Source organism: Anser brachyrhynchus, assembly GCF_964034855.1.
Source record: "Anser brachyrhynchus genome assembly, chromosome: 2".
Taxonomy (NCBI): Eukaryota; Metazoa; Chordata; class Aves; order Anseriformes; family Anatidae; genus Anser; species Anser brachyrhynchus.
Genome location: NC_137695.1, coordinates 137946956 through 137969267, shown reverse-complemented (window position 1 = coordinate 137969267; position 22312 = coordinate 137946956). Strand labels below are relative to the sequence as shown.

The 22312-nt window shown below is 38.4% G+C and overlaps 1 protein-coding gene across 10 annotated transcripts in view; it reads right to left on the bottom strand.

Moving 5' to 3' along the window:
* The window catches only part of CPQ (carboxypeptidase Q), a 358649-nt gene that overhangs the window by 220356 nt on the left and 115981 nt on the right, over positions 1 to 22312 (bottom strand). For 9 of the 10 annotated variants that reach the window (XR_013947694.1, XR_013947695.1, XR_013947697.1 and 6 more), the window contains 2 exons: positions 22215 to 22306; positions 10809 to 11010 (listed from right to left, as the gene is read on the bottom strand). Coding sequence is in view for 6 of the 10 variants with exons in the window: in XM_080583136.1 (XP_080439262.1) it covers positions 10809 to 11010; positions 22215 to 22306 (294 nt within the window). In the remaining 4 variants the exon portion in view is untranslated. Of the gene's footprint in view, positions 1 to 5841; positions 5999 to 10808; positions 11011 to 22214; positions 22307 to 22312 lie in introns of all 10 variants that reach the window. The other variant, XR_013947696.1, reaches the window with a different exon arrangement.

The following is a 22312-nucleotide window of genomic DNA, read 5'->3' as shown; positions in this document are numbered from 1 at the left end:
AATTATTAAGGAAGGTAATAAAGACTCCTTTTTCTTTATTGGACCTTACAGACAAAAGCAGCTCCTCAGAACCTCTCAGGTAACTGTTATCATTAAAGAAACTGAGGAAGCATGAAACTGGGGAGGATGGCAGCTTATGTCAGAGCCAGAACAATAACCCAGTACCTTCTGTCTTGCAGTCCTATGCAGCCCACAGTCCTTTCTCATGGATTTGCAAAATACAAACATGCATTCTGTTTCTTTCAAAATTAGTGTTTTTCTGTGACTCTTCCACGGCTGAATTGACTGGAATTATTATATGAAAACACACATGACGTCATTGGAAAGAGAGAGATCCAATGGGAAAAATTGGTCAAAAAGATTCATGGTGCTCAATAAATTCTGCTCCTCAGAAATTCAGTAGCACTGCAGACCACATCTGCAAAATCTGTTTTGAAGACGAACAGTTAGAAGGGTTCCGATTCTGAAGTTTATAAATGTTGAAGATTTCCTGGAGAGACTACCACTGAAGTAATTTTGAACTTGCTCCTCTGAGGAAGATGTCTCTGTAAATGTTTTCTGAGCTCTGTATTTGTTCAGCTAGGTCTACCACTAAAAGCATTCTTCAGAAGCCTCAGACATTTACACCTAAAATGCCACCTGTAAATGAAAGTGAGATGTGTTTGCCGGTTAAGGAGGGGATGAGCTTTCTGAGTAATATCTAAAGCTCTGTCACTAAAAAGCTTCCCGATCCTGGATCAAAACCATACTTGGTTTAAATGCACAACATGCTCTGCACAGTCAGCCAAGATGTCTTTACAGCCTTCTTTCCATGTAAAACTTTCAGATTGCTTGGGAAAAAAAGTGCTATATTATTAGCAATATTAGCTATCATGAGTAATGAAAGAATAGTAAGAAGGTAATGGTAATCAGTGTGGTTTATTTTAAAGTAACTCTCAGGTCTCTGCCTGGTAGCAGGGTTAGGAGGGAAGGGGAACAGGTGCTACTCATGGTATTGGAAGACCAAATTAGGGATTGTTTAAGTAAATGGGGCATATACAAATTGATGGGATTGGATGGGCTGCATGAGGGAGGTGGTCGATGTCTCTGAGAGGTTCCTCTCTATCATCTTGGAAAAGTTTTGGCAATCAGGTGAAGTCCCCAGTGACTGGAAAAAGGCAAATGTTATGCCCATCATAAAAAAACAAAACAAAACAAAACAAAAAACACATAGCAGCAGGATTCAGAGAACTAAGAGTCAGGCAAACTAACCAACCTCTGTCCTCAGGAAAATTATGGATTGGAGAGGTGGAATAAAAGTGGGTGGAAAACTGACCAGACTGCTGGGCTCCAAGGATAACCATCCACAGATTGAGGGCTAACTGGTGGCTGGATGTGAGTGGTGCTCAGTGGTCTATACCAGGTCAATACCCTTCTCATCTTCAGCAGTGACCTGGTCAACAGGAATGGAAAGCATCTTTGTTAAGTTTGTGGAAGGAGCAGCTCATATGCTGGAAGCTCAGAGAGCTCAAAACCCAGGAGAAGTGGCCTGAGAAGGACCTAAGAAAATTCAACAGGTCACCCTGAACAAGAGTCGTCAGTGAGATGTTGAGGCAATGAAAGTAATGTGGGGCTACATAAGCAACAGGGTAGCCAACAGGTCAAAGAAAGTGATTTTTCTAAATATTGCATCTTCTGGGGGGCCTCCAGTACAAGAGAGATGTGAATCATCCGGACAGAGTGGTCTGACGTGACCAGAGGACTAGAGCAAATGAAATATAAAGAGGCTGAGGGTTTATTTAGGGCCAAAGGGCACCCCCTTCCTGTCTTCCACTGACTAAAGAGTGATTAAGATGGAGTCAAAGTTTTCTCAAAATAGCACACAGAAAAGAGAAGAGGCAATAGGGACAAGCAGAAATAAGAGAGATTCCAGCTAGACCTGACCTAACTTTTTTTTCCCCTCCCCACAATAAAGGTGTTTAAGCAATGTAACAAGTTGCTCAGAGAGGCTGTGGGACCCCTACTTCAGATATTTTCACAAGATGGATAAGGCCCTGAGCAATGTTATCTAATTTTGAAGACAGTCCTGCTTGGAGCAGAAGGTTGGACAGTGTGACTTCCAAACATCCTGCTCAACCGAAATAATTCTCTAAAACTTCTCTTGAGCTGAGGTTCATCACACCTAACATCAACAGCCTGCATATCTGGTATCTACTCTAAGCTAGTCCCCTGGGATCTCTCTGTGGGCAATGAAGAAAGAGATACCTGAAGGAAATTCCTTTCTTCCTTAAAACAGGCATCAAGTAAGCACACCTTGGATCAGGTTGGGTCTATTTTACCAAGAAAAAAAAAAAAAAGCCTTCTAAAAATAAAGCCCTGCCCAGATATCAGCTTGTTCTCATCATCCCAATAGTATTTACGTCAGCTGTGTTTTGTGCACTTTTTAAATAAGTTGTGATTTTAAACTTGATTCCAAACCACTGATGGAAACTCTGAATACTTGAGGATGTACCAATCCGTGAAGAATCCTAGTAGAAACACTCAACATATGACTTCATGTAGGAAACTACTTTGAGAGCTGCAAGCCAGATCTTAATCCTTTTAACCTGTGCCCTTCCCATCAGGAGTAGTTTACAAGTGGTCTTCCTGGAATGCTCAACTACTGAACAGTTTATTTTTTATTCAGCTTTTAATATTGATGCCATTACAGTCTGTTTTCCAGGAATGAAATCCAGAAATCCACAGATATTGCTGCTGCTGTTCTGAACAACCATTCAGTCATTACACATTTGGCTAGAAATCTCCCTACATTTCCACCTTGTGAATGTATCTCATTTTTCATACAGTCAAATTTCAGAAAGAAACGAAAAAAGTGGAGAGAATCGCATCTAACTTTCACACTTTTTCATTGGCAAACACTTTTCCACCTCCAGCTTCCTTACAAAACACAAATTAAACCCCTTTTTTTCCTATTTACTTCATTATTTGCTGGAGCTTCGGTGAAATTGAGGACAGTTCTAGGAATAAGGCTTAAGTAACTTGTACTTCCAAACTGCATATTTAACATGTTAACACTGAGCTCTGTGTGCTAATGTAGGACACTTGATTTTTTAGGATCAATAAATGGCAAATGCTTCCATATGAGAAGAATATTCCCACCCACAGAAACAGAATTCAGCTTTCCTAAGCAATAAACAATAGAGAATTAATATGCCCCTCAGAGACAAAGCCAGAAAAAAAAAACAACCACACCCCAAAACCAAATGAGATTCACAGTCAGATATTTTTCAGTGTTTCTTTTCTGAGAATGAGCATATTCTCCTGCTAAAAAAAGGTGAGTGGCAGGAACAAATTTATTGATGATTTTTGAAACTTAGGAATTTTGTCTGCTTAGAGAAGGAACTTATATAATGATGGGGTCTTTTACCTCAATTCACCTCCTGTAACTTTTCTGAAGAGCAAGCAACTAAAACTAGGAAGTAAAATCAACCATTTGATATTCACAGAAGTAACAGTGTCCAAATATCTTTAAGAAAAAGAAGTCCACTAGCTAAAAAGTGCAATAACCACTAGAATTTATGATTTGGTTTGAAACACCTTAATTTCACTTTTAATTACTATATTAATGGCATTATTTAGTATTTGTAGAGTGCTGAGCTGGAAAAAAATTTACTTCTTACAGATTTATAAAACACAATCAAAATGCCAGTGTTTCTAGATAATTTACTGTAATACTCATATGAAATTATTTTAAAGCTGCCTTGCCTTCATTTTTTGAAAGATAAATATAAGTGCTATGTAGTATCAGCTGCTATGCCAGTGTGAAGCAATTCAGAGCTTCTGACAACCAACAAAACATTGTCAAATAAAATGCATCACAGATACTGAAGAAACGATAGTAAGCAGAAATAAAGAAATTCAAGCTGTTCGTCAATGTAGGATAGAGCTTTGGAAATATTTTTTTTTATTTCACAATTCAAATTTATTCTGGAATTGGCAAGTTAACAACAGCTGTATATTTTTAATTGTAGTTGGGACTACCTAAATGGTGTTGAAACTAAAGACAGAGCTTTTGATATTGAAAAATCTATGCTGCTTGAAATAAGTGAGATTTAAATAGGAAGGAGGCATTTCACTATGGAAAGTGCTCATAAAATTTACTGGCAGATCCACAGATTTTTTTAAGGCCAGCAAGACCCATTACCATCTAATCAACTCTTCTGAATAGCACATGGCACAGAACCTCCCCTTGTAACTACTGCCTCAAACCCATTCCTCCTGCTTGAATTACCCTTTACTTTTTGAAGGACATCCAAGTCCTGTTTTACACATTCAAAATGATAGAGAATTCACCACGACTGCAAGTGGCTTCTGTAGCTATCTAACCTTACAGCTAGGTGTTTGCTTTCTTTCACTTTGAATTTTTTTGGACTCGGACTGAATTGCTAATGAACTATTTTTTAAAACAAGGCAAAAAGGTGGTGTCATTAGAAAAATCTGAGCCTAATATGTATGCTGTGCCTGAGTCATCATTTTGCATAAACTGGCATACCTTTGCATAAACTGAAAGAGATTTTAACATCTCCAGCTTCTCACTGTAAGGTACAATTTCTAGACTTTCAGGTCTTCCCGCAGTTCTTTTGTGATCTTGCTCTCGCAGAAATGCCTCTTATATTGCATGTAGTAAAACGGCTTAATGCTACCTGCTAGTAACAGCAGCATTCACCCTTGCTTGAGTTGACCTTTCTCTTCTGAATATTTCTATCTGTCTCTAATAAACTACTCTTAAAACTTATTACTATACAGTGGGAGCTCATAGCTAAAGTGGACTTAAGAAAATTCATTTATAAGTAGCCTTAATTTGTGGTAAAATTAATGTGAATGAGCAGTTTTCAAGTATTAGCTGTAATCATGAAATATTTTGCCCCCAAAATGACACATTATTTTTGCTCTAACAGAACCACCCTGTGCCCTCGTATTAGAAATGTACATGCTCTAATGAGAAACAGATTATAGGAGCCCTGTTAAAACTACCACCAAAATTTGCATTTGGGCACTATGCCTAATCTCCTAACGCAATCCCTCTCTCCAGCAGTATTATCCCAGCTGAATATTTGCATGTCTTGTGTCTAGTCTACATCAAACAAACCAACTTGCAATTCTGATGCTTCCTGCTAATTATTAGAAGCAGTTCAATATTCCAATATGCCAAAACAAGAATCACGTCCAAGAAGAACAAAGGTGGAAAGAACTGTATGTAAAGTATGATCAAGCTTGTCTGGTAGTCATATAGCACAGCTAGTAAGAAAGCATACCATAATCTACAGACCAGTCCTTTCATTAAACGATTAGCCTTAAAGACTTTATTAACTTTATTAAAAGTAGAAAAGGTCATATGAAAGGCTAATGTAACTGAGATATTATGCTAAACTATGAGCGTTTTAAGGTATCCACCTTCATAAAAATTTGCAGCATATTAAATTCATTTAATTACTCTAGAGCAATTTCTAATTTGAAAAGCCTATTTTTATGGAACAATGATAAATTAGAGCATAGTTGAATTATTTTACAGATTAATACACACGGTTCGAACTGCAATCAAGACTGTAAATGGTTCTAATAGCTGTAGCTCTTATAGTAGGTTCTTTAAGTGCCAAGCAATTAAAATTGTTCTCTTAGCATACCGGTTTAATTTAATACCTCCCAAGTTGCAGAAAATTTGACTTCTGCAGAGGAACACACTCATTCGCTATTTCCCTTTGAAATGATAAAATATTTAAAAGGAAACGAATGACCTGGAAAAAGCAATATGATTTTGCTAATTATCATATAACAGTGCTGATAGATCTATCTCAGACTTACTAAGATCCAGACTCAGGCAAGACACAGACGCATATTTTAAGTCCCTTCCCCTTCATTTCCACACGAAAGCGAATCAGGCACGTGGCGGCTGGCTCCTGGTGGCAGTGGTGTGCTTCAGCACATTGGAACTAACTCGGCAAGTACAGGAATGCAGCACCTATGGAGTATCGAAAATGATCTAAGTACTTGGATATGATGGGTAAGCTAATTTCACGAGTAGCGTTTAGATTTGTTCAGCTTTTTGCTCCATAAGCAAGCAGGAGACTTTCCGCTTGTGTTAGTCACTTGATGAAATAACTGGAGCTCTTCATGCGATGCTCTGCACTAAACAGCTTGGATCACAAATCACACAAATATTATAGACAAAGTGAGGAAGTCATGTTTAAAGTCTGTATTTTTTCAGGAAACCAGTTTTTCTTTCCCTCATATTATAGGAAGATCTTTGTAAAATGAAACATTCACTACCCCTGCGCAGTCAAAACAAAGGCTCCTCAGCACTGGTCTGTGAAGTCCTAGCCTAGGAGAATCTGATTTTTCTTCCTTTTTCTTACAGTTGCTATTCTTCTGGCTATAAAAAGAAGCTTAGAAAGTGGATCCAAAGATTGCCCAAGTCTGCAGAGACTATGAAGCAGGTATGCTGAGGGACAAGACTTCAAGAGGAGTATTTCTTCCAAACAGTGATACAGCCAAGAGTTAACAGAGTCTACCCACTTAGAATTTGGGAAGTAGACAGCCTATCCAACTCTGTGCCCAGCTGGCAAGCCCAAGTCAGAGAGTTTTCCTGTTACACCACTTTCTTAAGCATGCCTCTGGCTGACACCATGCAGAAGATCAGGCTTGGCTCAAGCACGCAGGCAGGCACGTGCTGGTGTTTGGTGCTACAAGGACATGTGGGGATGGGAGGGACAGGGGGCGAGGGTCTGGAAAAGGAGAGGAACCGAAGGACTTGACCTCTTACGTGATAAGAAAGGAAATAGTGCATGTCGAAGTCCAGCATCCAAGGGCCAAAATAAATCTTATTTTATATGGAGGTAATAAAGAAGCACTAGAAAAATATAAAAATGAGAGAAATGATGTATGATAGTATTTGTTTGCCAGCTCTGGGAAAATGACTAATAGATTGGGTTAGCAATGAATTTTTGATTTTTGTAGAAACATTAAAGTTAGATGAACTACTGGTTTATTCATTTCTGGAAGAATAATTCCTCCTCTCATGTAATGTAACAAAAAAGCAAGACCCTGTCACTGTGGAGACAGAGCGAGCAGGAACAACCAGCAAGGTCCAGAGTGACACCGTAAAAGGGAGTTTCACCTTTAGGTCCCTGGTTGAATTTTAAATAGATGAGTTGCCACATGCCTTCTGAGAGTTGTTTGATGTCCTGGGTCAGCTTGGTCTCAAATACAGCTCAGTTCCTCATGGACAAGTGTTCCCATCAGAAGCACTGCAGCAACATATAACCTCCCTTACAAGCCCTGCAGAACTTGCACCCTTGAACCAACCCTCTGGAAATACTTCATCATAGCACCTTTCCCTTTGCCAAAATGGGGCAGCACCTGTTTTCTTCTCCTCTGGTACCTGAAGCTGAACTAGTTCCTTGGATACCATAATACAAACATAATCACCTTATTCCCCCTTCTCAGTTTCCAAAAGCTTGCAGGGACAGCTGACCCAGCCTCAATGCTATTACCTTAGGAACTGGTTTAAATTACTTTAGAGGCAACCTTGCCATCATTGGGTCTTGCTTTTTTAACAAAAATACTGGTCTAGCTGGGCTGGCTGAATGGCTTTTTAACCCTTTCAGACACTGAACAAGTCTGCTGTGAAAAAGCATGTACAGAAGCCAAACCAAGCCAAAACCAAAAAGAAATTAAAAAATCAACCTGTCTCCCCACCCGGAGAATATTTGCAAATACTGGTCAAACTTGATTAGGTCATAGTGTGGGAAAGGAACACCTGTATGTACAACAGTTTAGATGCATGCCGAACTAAAAACAAATACATAATTGAACCCCTAAAAAGAAAACTGTGGAAGTTAATTGCATAATTAATAAAGAAGTGGTCTTAGGATCAATGATCACCTCTAAATGTAAAACCACAGCATAAAATATACCACCACAAAAAAAAAAATAAAATTCATTTGATGTCTGCTCCATGAAAAAGCAAAACAAATGCTAAACAAATATTTTCAGTAGCCAAAAACTGGCTATCACTACAAAAACACAGCTACAGACATTCCTCATTGCTGGGCTGAACTCTTCTCAAAATAATCAAATGTCAAGGCCACTGATGGAAATATATTTAATACCCTGCAGACACAAAGCATTAAAATGTTGTGTTTGGTGCAGATCACCTTGCTTGTACTTTAGGGATGGTTTTTAAACTTCATTCTACGGTTTGCAAAGTGCTCTGAACTCATCTGGCCTCTTTCATCCTAAATTCTCAGAGTAGTCACCACCTTTTTCTTGCAAAAATTTACAGAACATTACAAAGGACATCTCACTGCATGTCCATTAAAAATAAAAATGTTGGAAATTTCAGAGAGCAAGAAGCTGGAGTCGCTGTGGCTGTCTCAGAAGCAGCTACAAACAGCTCTGAGAGCCACACGTAGTGTTGTGCTCTGCAGGTCTTTCCACCAAATGGAGCAGGAGGAGCAGAATTTTAATAGTATCTAAAAAGTTGAATCTGAAAATCCATTTAATACAGCAAAAGAGCAAAACGCTAGAGAAATGATGTCAGAAACCATTCTCATTGTTCAAGAAGTACACCATATTTTCTCTAACTGTTGCAGAAAGAAAGCCACCAAGTGTACTTTCAAGAAAATATTTAAATAAAATTGATGAAGTGTCAACACTTGACTGCTTGTTTGAATTGGACAAAATTATAGAAGCTGTTCAATTTGTTCCAATGTTATTATATACCATAAGGACTCATTCGAGCAGTGAGAATACTGCAGACAAGGCGTGAAGATTACAAGATGTCTTACACTTCTGCCTGGTACAGTATGAAATACAATCCAAAGCAGCAGAAACGTTTTTAGTGGAATTAATTCCTTTCCATCAGGGCTCAGCAGGGAAAAAAGAATCACTGTTCCTTATGCTGTAAGAACACTTTGTTATTTGCTTAACAGGAAGTTAAATGAATCAAAGCTTCGGACAGAAAAAAAACCCCACCCCACAATCAATTAATGTGCCAAATTTTTAATAGGAAAGCAAATCATATTCATTTTAAAACAGACATCTCAGTGCTGGTGTATTTATATTCTAAGACCTAAGGTGTATAAAGTGAGCTAATAGGGTATGGTATTTTTCATAGCTTATCCTTTCTGAAGACACCAGAGTCTTATCTGGCCACTGAGACCCATGCTGAGAGATCTGGGCTCCCTCTTTTCCTGGGTCCTGTTCCTGAGAGCAGGGTCTTGTTGAACACAGCTGAACACCATTATTTAGCATCTTCTTCCATGATCCACCACCCACTGGCTGGAATTACAATGGAAGTCCCCAGTTACTGTCTGTGCCATCCCTAATGTGCTGTCCCCAGTGTCTTACCTAGGAATTTTTTCTGACACACTTGCATTTTCTGAGTAACAGCTGAGTAAAGACAGTGTAGACACATCAGTCGGAAATTCTGGACCACGTGTCTTTGCACAGGCACTTACAGGCTATGGAGGACGATGCACGTCACAGCTACAGCCTCTCAGCAGTGCCTACAGTCTCTCAACCCAGCACAAGGTCCTAATGCACATGTGAGATGCACAAGCAGAGCCTAGGGACATAAGTGCACATCCGTGTCACAGCTGTATGACATCTCACTGAACAGCTAGAACATCATCTGCAAAACAGCACGCCAACTGAAGATGAACCTCTGGCTGTTTAACAATATCCATTCATCCATACTTCTTGTCCAGCATAGAAATTTCGCTTTGAAAATTAGACTTCCATCCCTTTAATGAGGTAGTCGACGTTATGGTATCTTGGTACACCCAACGTGAGCAAGAAGAAAAGAGTCCTGCCACTGAACAAAAAGAATAAAATCCACAACTCACTGTGTCTTCCATAAGACCAGGTAAGAAACAACTCAGTTAACCAACTACTAAGACATTCCAAGCATATATTAACTACCAGTAAAACTGGCATGAGAAATGCACCAGCCTACTTCAGTCATAAAGCACCAAAAAAAAAAGAACCTTAAAAATTTAAAACTGACCATAATTTTTTAAGTATCAGTGTTATGAAACATTTTTCTGTGCAGTATTATTTCAGAGTGGAAACTACCATGGAAATTCACTAAGGCTTTACTCAGGCTGGCCTCTAATTGGGACTCTCGTGCTCTGTAAAACCCTGTGCAGCATGGGGTCTCCTGGCTGGGGAGGCTGCCAGTGGGGGACCTCTCTCCCAGCTTGCAAGCCTCTTCACCGACAAGCTTCTCCTTACCAGGACACAGATATAATACTCCGAATAAATCCCTAAAACAATTTGAACTTTGCAGAATTTTACCTCTTTAGCACACCTTAATGCCCCATAACATTTTAAATGGCAAGTCTCAAAAATATTGTTTCTTCATATAAATATAAAACAGTGGAAAAAAGCCCCGTATTTCAAAGTTGAAATGGTAATAATAAAAAAGTTATTTGTTTTGCATTGGAGAATTCCCCTCTGCCTTAGTTTACTATTTATAAACCACCAGTCTGGGATTAATTATTATAAATCCTTAAAGCCTAAAAGAAGATTTTAGGCATGTTATGCTATGTATAATCTATACCATTATTAAACTGAAGCTCAAATACCCATTATGTCCTATTTTTGTTGGCTACCTTTTGACATTGCTGCATTTTATCTACGGTAAATATTATTCCTTGAGGGGAAGTGCTTCCTACTATCTTCAAAACACCAAACTCCCAGAGCCCTGCAGGAACTCCCTCCCAATGTGCCACTGCATGGAAAGGGTTTTATTTGCAAAGTACTCTCACCGGGCACCCCGTCCCTCATCCAGTAATTGATGTCTGTTCCATCTGCGTTGTCGAAAACATCTGTAATGTTGATAGGCAGCAGCAGAGCCATGATCTCTCTGATGATGTCACGAGCTTTAGCATTTCCAGTAAAAGCCAGCCCAGATGGCTTGAAGGTGCCCTCATCAGACTCCATGACGATATCGAAGTTGGAGATATTTTCCTAAACATGTAAGGAAAGAACATATGGGTTTGTGATTTCTATTTTAAGTGGCAGCATATATTGGATTCTACAAGTCACTGTGACAGCATAACATACACCTGTTTAAGGATCAGAGAAATGTTTCCTGTGATTGTACATAAGCATAAACGAAGGGGTCTAATATAACATCGGAACAGTTCAAGTTCAGTTATGAGGCATCAGTACTTGGTAGAAGCCACAACATGACTGGCCAGCTGTCCCCAGCTACTTGGGAACTTAGGAAATAAAATCATAGAATCATTAAATTTGGAAAAGACCTCCAGGATCATCTGGTCCAACCATCACCCTACTACCAATGTCACCCACTAAACCCTGTCCCTAAATACCAGTTGGGTAAGTCATTCCCACCATATCTCAGCTTTCACTTGCAGCTCTCACTTCCTTCTCAGAGCCGCAACTCCAGAAATTCTGGTGCAGAGGTGAGGGTATGCAGCCCGGTCAGCTTTAAAATTAGACGCATGCAAAGCTTGCTTAGACTGTGAAGGACATCCCACTTGACAAAAACAGCTGTTGCCTCTTCAGAAACATTTAATTTTCAATATACCATGTAGTCAACTGACTCCAGTTAGAGGACTGAAATGCCAAGGTTCCTCCTGACCTGAAGGAGTCATGTCTGTTTTAAGGGAAGTTAGCGTTTTGCAAGGTAAGCCCTTACAGGAAACATGAAATGTTATGTTTTCATGTATAAATGGCATAATAACATTTGCTTTTAGTCTACACCTGGTAGATTCTTTTTAGCTTAAAGAATAAAACTTAGCATCCAGAACCATTTATTTGCCTCTTGTACACCCAGAGCACTCAATCACAAAGGTCTAATTGGAATAAAGTACTTACAGACTTTACACAAAGGAAAGTTTCCTTCTATTTGAGAGCTACATAACATTTTTTGCAAAGTACAATAGGCCAGGTCAGGATGAAAAAAAAATATACTTCAGACTACCTTGAATGTGACTAAGAGAACCTACTCATACATGTAGGGGACTGTAGATTTTACTCCTGTGCCCAGGCCTGATTCTAAAATTTTATGGCTGTCACAGGTTAGTACAAAAAAGTCACTACAAGAGATACGTGATACCGATGAGTAACAGATCCATGTCATTAGCAGGTTATACAAGCCTACAATTCAGTAAAGAATTTCTTCACAATTTTTTTGGATATAAAACCACATATGAAGTACACGTGGCTGTGAATATTGCACAAGTATCAAAACCCGGCCCAGCAAGTTTTCAAAAGTTCTTTATAGAATTTGTCAAGAGTTGTGTTTTATGCTCATCCTTACCTGGACATTTCTCTTTTGAGAATATGCTCTAACATAGCAGAGGTTACTCACTAATTCATTTCTAACTTAGAAACAGCAGTTAATAGAATTAATATCAAATCTTCGCAAAAGAAGCAGCAACCATCAATGTTCTAATAACTTAAAATAACCAATCTATCTACCCACCCATCTAACTACTTGAAATCAAGGTGAAAATAACTAACACTGCCACCAAATTGGCAATCACCATTATTATACAATGAAAAAACCCCTAAATTTTTTCAAAGAGTACGTGTAAGGAATTAGGATACATCTAAGCCTACCACCAAATGCAGTACTACAGGTCATGAGTCTCAACATGAAATCATGATTCGCTGGCTCTTTCAATGTGGTGGGAGAGAAGCTGGCCAAGAAAAACACACTGTATTGTAAATGGGACAAATGACGTTAAAAAATTGCAGGTACAACAGAAAGAATATTTCAGAATGTAAACCATCTTTGTGTAATAAATCTGAATAGCAAGACTTCATAATCTGCTAGTATTATTACTGTAGTCTTCGATAGTTTTCTTTCTCATATAAATGTTCACATGTGTTTTTAATATGAAACCGAGAAAGCAAACCACCCACGATACGTTACACCATATTCTTGCTCTGGAAGAAAGCTGTTCAATTCTTAGAACGTGCGGGAGTCACACGAAAACAAAATGCTCTTGGGAAAGAAACTTGACTCATTAGGGGACAGAAAAGAAACAGGTCACAACTACTTGAAGTACCATGTGTCCTTGAGAAAGTTTTTTCCCTATTTTGTCTACTGGAAGATAGGATTAATTTTAAATCTATTCACTGTCAAGTATGAAAGTAGGGTATTGCAATTTTAAAAAAAGGGGGGGGGGGGAGTTGCTTTCACTATACCTGCTTTTGTGTATGTGTATTAGCATTTCTACTTATACAGAAAGAAATACACACTGAGAAATATGCTACAGGGAAGATGCATCTTTTGTCCTTTGCGCTTTACGGTGCAGGGATAACTGGCACTTACCAAAGCAGGCTGCGACAGTACAGTGCTCCCTTGGCTAATTCAAGGGAACAGGAGAACAAAACAGGAAGATTTTATAACATAACTGTAGGCTCAGCTGTTTCTTTCATTTTTCCCCATACTGAATGCATCATTTAAACAAGCATTTTAAACTCAGTACACATTTTTTTTTTTTTTCAGAGAGTAATCCCATTTTCTGCATCCTGGTACTTTGCCACTTCTCTTGGCACATACCAGAAAATTGTATCTCAGTGGCGTAACCTGCTACCTAATTCTCTGAACTTCAAACCAGACTTTTATTCTTTATCTTCTTCTGACTTGGTCACAGAATAGGTCACTTCTCTTTATCTTATCGTGTTTAGCTCTTTGACTAAATATCTAAATGAAACATTACAGTAAATATTGCACAGGAAAATTGGCTTTTTACAGGTTGCTATTTTTATTGAATATGCAAAAAGGCATATATCCTTGCCTATACTTATCCTATTTTTTATTTTCTTTAATTTCTGTTTTAGCTATAAAATGATTTTTTTTTAATCTGTCAAGCAAAACCAAAACATAGGTGTTTCTCATCTCTAAGGTAAACACGTGAAAACATGAAACTGCAGTAAGATCCTTTCAATTATGAAAAAAACACCTTGCTATACACATGACAAACAATTACTGGTACTTCTGTTGGTGAGAAATACGTACCATCTACAGTTGATGCTGGGAATGCCAGTCATACAGGTAGCTACTCATTCCCTCAAAATCCCCATAATTCTTACCAGATGTTAAAACTGACTCCAACACCTCATGACTAACCTGAGTCACTGATGGCAATTCCTCCTACCCAGCTAAAGCAGTGACATATCTGTAAGGATAAGGGAGGGAGCAGCTATCTAAAAGCCTTTGGTAATTTGGGGCTATTTAAAACAGAGTGTTATAACTTGTCCCCATTGCTGGTTTTATTTTTAATTCCACTGAGAAAAATCATCACTTTACAGAAAAAATACTGAAGTCTTCAATGGCAGAGCACTGTCCTTGACTAATGGTTAATTTGTTCCAGTAATAAGGGACATCAGTTAATCTGACAGTGCATTTTCAGCTTTCTGTTATTGATTTACACCTTAGGAAACACCAACACTTGTATTCCAGTATTTGACTCACAGCAGTTTGAAGCCAAATATAGCAAGGCAACGACCATGATGTAAAACTTATGGTGCAACGACAGCCGTCCCGCTTGCATTACTTAGAAGTGTGTTTAAATCGACACCCAAGTTTGTTAGGCTGACAACTTGGACTATGAGAAAGTCAAGAGAAAACACTGTAAACACCTAAGTGGATGTGACAGCTGGAAAAGAAGAAGAAAAAAAAAAAACAACAGATAATATTCGTAAGGATTTAATAACATAAACATGGTGTAGTGCATTTTTGAGTTGCTGTTTAGGATCAAGATTGTTTAATGAAGCCAACAGCATAAATAAAAATACAGGAAAAAGCAGACCAGCTGTTAGGGAGCAGAGATGCGCCAGCATCCACACGTAATAAACACAGCTATGAGCACAATCATACAGCTCAGACCCTTTTTGAATGAGGACAGGGAAAATCGGGAACACTGAGAGTTAGAAATCTTTGTAAATCACCGTGTCTTTCTATGGGAGAAAGCTGCTGTAAGGATGAAGATTAGCACCACTTTTGATAGATGATAAGGTACGAACATGACCCATGCTTTTCCTGCCCCACTTTGTGGGAAAGCTGTCCAGAAAAACAGTCCGAGGATTTTATGGGTTGTTCTCTAGTTTTAGAGTTACAGGGCAGTGACCTCTGAGAAGCCAACAACAAAAGCCCCAGTAACTTCAACAGGCTTGGAGCAGCATTTGGTCATGTACTTATTAGCATTTCACTCACTACAAACATGCTACTAGCACGTCTTGCCCTGTACAATACCGCTGCTGTTTCCTCTGCAACCACTTGCCAGCAGTCACAGAGATCACCATTCAGGACTGTGAGTTCCCAGGGATGATATACAAGAAAAAGTAGGCAGCTCTGAAGACAGCAGCACGCCACGCAAGGTACGCACCAGATTACCTGTAGCCTTGTCTTCAGACTTTTTTTTTTCTTTGACAAAGAGGCATGTCAAAGAGAAGCGCTCTTCCTGGAAAACATACCATAACTTAAAGCCTTTTACTGTTCAAATACAGGGGTGTCACACACTCCCTGTGACTCTGAATGACTGATCCCTTTTTGAAAAGTTTCAGGTTTTCATTTAAAACAGGCAACACTGCCAGTATCTTCTAATTAAGGGTTGTGGTTTAAATCAAAGATGATTTTTCCTGATGTATGCATTTTCAGCAAGCAAATGACTACTTGTGTAACTTTCAAGAACAGATTGATTAAAATACATCAGCAACACCTTAGAAGTTAGCACAGCATGCAGATCTTTAATGTTTCTTGTTTTTACACAGAATGCTTTTAGGTTCTGATCTAGATAAGAGGTGCAATGTTAAAAAGAAGAGAGGTCACTGAGGAGAAAGTTCATCATGGTGAGCCAACAGGAGGTGACGGTTTTCTGTGTCCTGCACAGCTGCGGGGAGTTTGGATAGAAGGATCCCAGCTTTCCCACAGCACAACGTCCCAAAGTACTGACGACCTGTGGTTGGTCTGGAATACGAAGGCAGAGGAACAGCTATCCTCAAAAGAGGTCTCTCTTTAAGAACTCCAGTCAGCCTTGAACAATGACAGAACTGGCAGAAGGGGTTCCTCCAAGGACTGAATGTTCACTTTGAGGAGGAGAAAGGACACCTACATTGCCAGTTTGGCCTTGGAGGCCATTCCCATACATACTGGGGCTAGCTTCACAGATGAAGCTTACAGATAATAAAGACTTAGTAGGCATGTATGTGTGTGTGTATGTATGTGTATATATGATTCTCTCTCTCTACACTGTTTAAAATTAGTTGTTATATACATTTAATTACTGAATTATTGCTCTCATAAGGCCTAAACAATCCTTTGATGAGCAACATCATTTTTAAGGCAAAGCAAGTGACAGTTGTGGAGGCACTGTACTAAATAAATATTAAAACAAGTCTACGGACTTCATCTGTTGGCTTGCTGTTCATTTTGTGTACCTGATGTAATACAAGGAGCCTAATGTTTCCTTCTGGACAGTACAGGCAGACACCCCACCAATTCTGAAGTTTCAGACGGCAGCTCTGCTACTACTATGAGGGAAAGAAAAGGGAGAAAACATACAAAGACAGAAGTTTGCTGAACACTGGACATGTACAAAATTTGCTCAGATGGAACCAAGATCAGGCAGACAAGAGACACACTGCCATGACTGATTCTGTGTCCTCCCTGCTTCAGGCAAGGTAAGGAATCAACAATTCTTTGTGTTTTAGCAAAATCTGATTTTCTCTGCAGTTTTCAGTAGCAGCATGACACTTCTATATTAAGAATTATGAAATCCTGCTGACCTAGAACTGGTATAAAATATAATTGTATAATTATATTAGCTTTCCTGCGGTGAATACAATCAAGGATGCTACTGGCTGTTAACTGAAGTTCTGAGGAATACAGTGCAATTATTTTCTATTGGTGTTTTGTAACTGAACCCTTCTCTTTTTATTCGTTTCTTCCATTTCTCAACTTGGTGATTCACGGCAGAATGTTAAAATAGCGCTATCAGCCCGATCTCCTACATAGAGATCTCCACATTAGGGTATTTGCCTAAATCAAAATGGAGGACAACAAAATGACAGGGAAGTCAAAGAATTCTCAAAATAAGTACTCAAAAAGCAAGGAGGTTTTGTGACCAAGGGCTTGAGGCTTCAGAGACTCTTTTTTCATTTCTATCTTTCTGCGTCCTGTGCAGTTGTGTTTTTCCCTTTGCTGAAATAAACCTGTATCCATAACTAAAACAAATTGTTTTCTGTTCATTTTCTTGTTTCTCTTCTTTAAACCCTTCTTGCTTTTTAGGCATTGTATTGCACAAATCTAAACTAATAGAACATAGAAAAAAATAACATGGTTATTGTTAATTTGCTAAACACATCCCACATTCATCATGAAAGAAGGCATCCAGAAAGACCAGCAGTGAAACTGGACAAGAAATAATTTCCAAATCCTGAAAAGCTTCAATTATTCTTTTGCGTCCTGTTTCAATTCAAATCAAAAAGAAAACCATCAGACTTGCCCACAAAGATCAGGTGGCATTAATGAAGTTTATTATGTGTGGTAGTGTCCACAGGAGGCCTCATGTCCAACAACTCATGGTACTATCTCCAGCACAAACACAACATAAAAAGCTAGTCGTAGACCCAAGAGCCTCCCATGTCTTTTGAAGGTAAGACAAGAGATGGAAATAGAGGAGAGAGAGTAAGGGCACAACAGGACAGCAGTGGTCAAAACAAAAAGCACTAGTTTTAACTTCTGATTACAGAGAATATTTCCCGAGAACAGTTAATAGCCAAATGGTCAACACATTTCACTGGGATAAAAGAATCCATATGCAAGTCCTGGATGTGTTTGGTTCAAATCACTCACAAACACATCTCACATTTCACCAGAGTATTTAGTATCTTGGGAAATAATCAGAATGTTGAAATTCATGAGTTTTCTGAAAACTCTGGTTTTGAGGAGCCAATCTGTTCTGGGGAAGAATCGTTTTACCTGAAAGCGACAATAATTTTTTTGGATATTTGCTTCTTGGAGAAAGTAAGTCGTTAGTAAATTACAGGATAAACCTCGTGTGAGCATCAACAAAGAATATTTATATTAGCAAATTGCAGAAAGTCCTGTTTTTATGCCGACCCAGCTTGGGCAAAATAGCAGACCTTCCAGGTAATAAACACAAAAAGGAAACCATAGAAAACACTGATGATGAATATCTTCCATAAGGTCAAACCTTTCCTAAAGTTAAATGTTAATGTTAAAGCAGTATATGGTATGTGCATGAGGAATTTAGTAAGTACTGTAAACATCATTAAGGCAGCAATAAAAACATGCAGACATATTGTAAGAACGCTTTCTCTAATACAGTTTTAAATAAATTTATAACACATTAATGCCTCCAATGATGGTAACAGAGTTACTAAAGCAAATTTGAATTTGGCTTAGTATCTCTTTATCTGCTAATTACAACACGTATTTGCTTTCCTGGGAGATTGTATTCAATACTTCTATTCCAAAATAATTACCTGCTATTCACAGTCCCTTAATTCAACTGGGTAAAAACTGGTAACCTTGTGGTCGTGGTACATGTATCTTTGGCAGAGACCAGTCCAAAGCAATGAAGTGAAGCCAGAACAAAGGGCCAACACCAGTCGCAGCAACTTGCAAGATAAATGCAAGGTGCGCATCTTCGACCTTTCCCTCTGAAAAGTGTAGAGTGACAGATACATTTAAAACAACAAACTGCAGAAGTCTCCACCAAGGCAAGACACTTCATTACATATACTTCCTTCTCCCTTCATGAAGAAAACATAAGAGTAAACGTGTGAAATACTTAAAACCCTACTGGATGGCACTCAGGTGCTGTTGATGAAGGGTGTAGTAGAGTCTGTACAGAAGAGGTGCAATGGGAATCCCTCCAGAATTATTAAACCACCTTCCTGTTTCTTCCATGCAACTTGGAAAGGAAAGTGGCAGTTCCAATATTTCCTATTTTTATAGTTATTTATATTGTCTATACATTAGAGCCCTCCTCAGCAACCAGGTCACGCAAATAAGCACTGGGCAAAGGCTTTAAATGTAGTGTTGTACACCAAGATCTGGAGCCTGACTTATACTTAGATCCTTTTATTTCATTACCCTTCATCATGGTAGGGAGTCTTTACTGTAAAGGAAAATCAGGTCTATTTCCAGCCTAGGTTTAAATCTAAGTACTGGCCACCAATTAAAAGCAGTGAGCGCATCAATGGGTGTTTTCTTTGGGAGCAAAGATGCTGGTGATTCCCCTGGGAGGTTTCTGTCCCAGTCTAAACCAGGCAGGTTTTGTGGGATGTACTGGTGGGTGGCAGGTACCCCGGCACTAACGGAGGCACTGGCACTGCTGGATGATATTTGGCTCTCGGCTCTTGGAAGTGTCTTGGAAAAATCATACAAAGGGAGCAATAGATGAGGACTGTGAGAGCCTCTCCAGAAAAATATTTTATAAAATGAAAAAAATAGTTGCATTAGTAATTTATGTGACTGAGCTTACTCTAACTGCAGTTGGGCAAACGCGCTTTTCCTAAGCATCTATTCACTGAATGCTGTCACAAACAGGAGACAGGGTTAGGCTGTGCTTTGGTCAACCCAACATGGCAGCTCTTACTTTCTGATAAAGCTCTCAACAGCTGATATACCTACCCTATGACTCGTTTTAAAAAACAGACACTGCAAAACTGGGCTCTACAGAAATACTTGAGAGTGATACAAATAACACAATTATGCAGGGATATGAGTTAATTATCTGCACCATAGTAAAATCACCACGTTGCTGCTATCTGTTATTTCTGCAGTAACTTATTACTTGTATAACAGTGGCAACCTACTATGACAGATGAGGAAGAAAGACCTGAAATTAAATTGAAGGAAAAAAATAAATAAGCTACAAAAGTAAGAGTATTTGTACTTGTCCAGTACTATATTGTCTTCATTTCTTCTCCTCTGCCACATTTCCACTGACACAAGGACGTAATTTACAATGTCAAGGAAATCCATGTCTGTCTGTGCTGAATTACAGCATTCATATTTCTACTTGTTTGTAGTGAACTAAAGTCATAATAAGCCCAGCCAGGCAGATGAGTCATACGGCCCATCTTTCATTTAACAAGGCATCTTTAAATACCACTCTTACTTAACTTGTACTCATTAACATCAAGAAGCAATGTTTTGTGCCATACTACCCTAATTGCCAGAAATTTGCACAAGTGAATCATTAAAAGGTTAAGATATTTTTCATGCTAAATATAATGTACAGTATTAATCTGCTTTATTTTGTTATTATGAGTAATGCGATGTCCTAGAGTTGTATCAATTTATAATTATGCCAGATCACATGGCAGGGGGGAAACAAGAACAACAAACAACAGACGGATGTAATTTCTGTTTAAATTCTCCATGCAAATTACAAATTCATGTCAAGTTAGACTGTGGTTTCTTCACAAAGCACACCATCCAGATGGAATCACAACAGCACAGCAAAAATTGAGACACATCTTTGTCAGTTTAAAAGCAAAGTAACCAAATATCTTTCAAACAACACCCAGATCTCTTTTATATTTTCCTATTTGATCCTTAAGCCTATTTTTTGGTACTAATTCTGAATATAAATACTAGGGACAACACTGAAATACAGACTTTTTGGAAAAATACGAGAAGTGGATAAGACAATTTCACGTGTTGCTGACAATTCTAAGACCATAGGATGGAGCTGGTTTTTCAAGACGGAAATCACTGTTCTTTTCAAAATCTACAGAGGTGATACACTTCTCACGAGCAGCATGCACCAGGCACAAAACATCTGCTTTGTCCCTTCCAGCTCTTCTAAAATGCACTTCTGTAAATGAGAAGCATCTCTTTCCCTTGCTATGTATTCCAGAATATTTCATGCTAGTTTAATTCTGCTGAACACCAGAGTATCCATGGTAAATCCGGAGCCCTTAATACTTGGTAAAATGCAATCTGTCACCTCCCTGAATCTGAAAAAGCAAACTCCTATGTTCCTCTTCCAAATGAGAGAGCTGAGCTATCTCTATAATGTAAAAGTATAAAGGAGACTACATTATGCATGGGTAGTTAAACACAGTTCTTAGTAATGTTAAACAAGTTAGTGGGAAATAATTGACCATTCCTCAATTAGCCACAAAACCAAAACCACTGTGATGTTATCTCTGACCACTCTATTGAAGATGAAAATTGGTTTAGTCTTGTTCATCACAATGAGGTTGATTCAAAGTGAAACTTTCACATATTTGTTCTGTTAGGCTGTTTACCACTAAAAATTTATTTTAGGAATTTATTACTTTCTTGTGAGTCTGCTTGCCTACGATCATACAGCAGGTGACTTCCTAAACACATTCTTACTCGTCCCGTATCTTTGTCTCAGATATACCAACCATCATTGAGAGTAAATACTACTACATTAGGGAACAGAATAAAAGATAAATACTTAAGCTTAGTTATGCAGATACAGGATACATTTATGGGGAAAAAGATAAGTATTCCAAAGACTTATCTCCAAAAACGTTTTATGCAACTGTCCTTTATGTCTTGCTGTACTTTGAAAATGCCGTTGTTCACAGATGGATCAGATGTGATAATATACAGTATTTTTACCCTTATAACCAGTCACAGAGTTTGCCTCATCAGAAATCAAGCATTTAAAATATTCCAGATCCCATAAAATTAATAATTGACACAGAGTATTTTAGATTAGACAACATTAAAATAAGTTAAGATTGCAAAGATTTTTCTTTGTATTATTTCATGTTTTACATTGTAAAATATTATGAGAAAATGCAATGAAGCAGAAATATGTAAGCCAAACAAAATTTATTTATATTACCAACACATGTGGAGCATTCCTCATTCATCCCCAGAAAGCTAGCTACGCTTGAAAGCTATGGCAGCTATCCTCATGAAATAGCTGTTTCAGAAGTTTTGTGATAGAATATGTTAAATCAAATGGAACATGTGTATGTATGTACACGTCACATTATGTTAAATATAAAACGAAGTTTACATTTATGATAGAAGACAGAAAACATACTCTCAGGCAGAACTGGAATCACTATTTCCAGTCAGATATTTAGCTGAACATTCTGACAAAAATAATGAGTAGATCACAAAACTATAGAGAAAAGTGCTGTCAAGCAAACCATCTGAAGACATTACTTACCTTGTGCAACTGGTAGTATTGCTCAGCACCTACTCCTCCTTGTTCTTCTCCTGTCCATAGCACCATGCGCAGAGTTCTTTTTGGACGAAGTCCTAAAA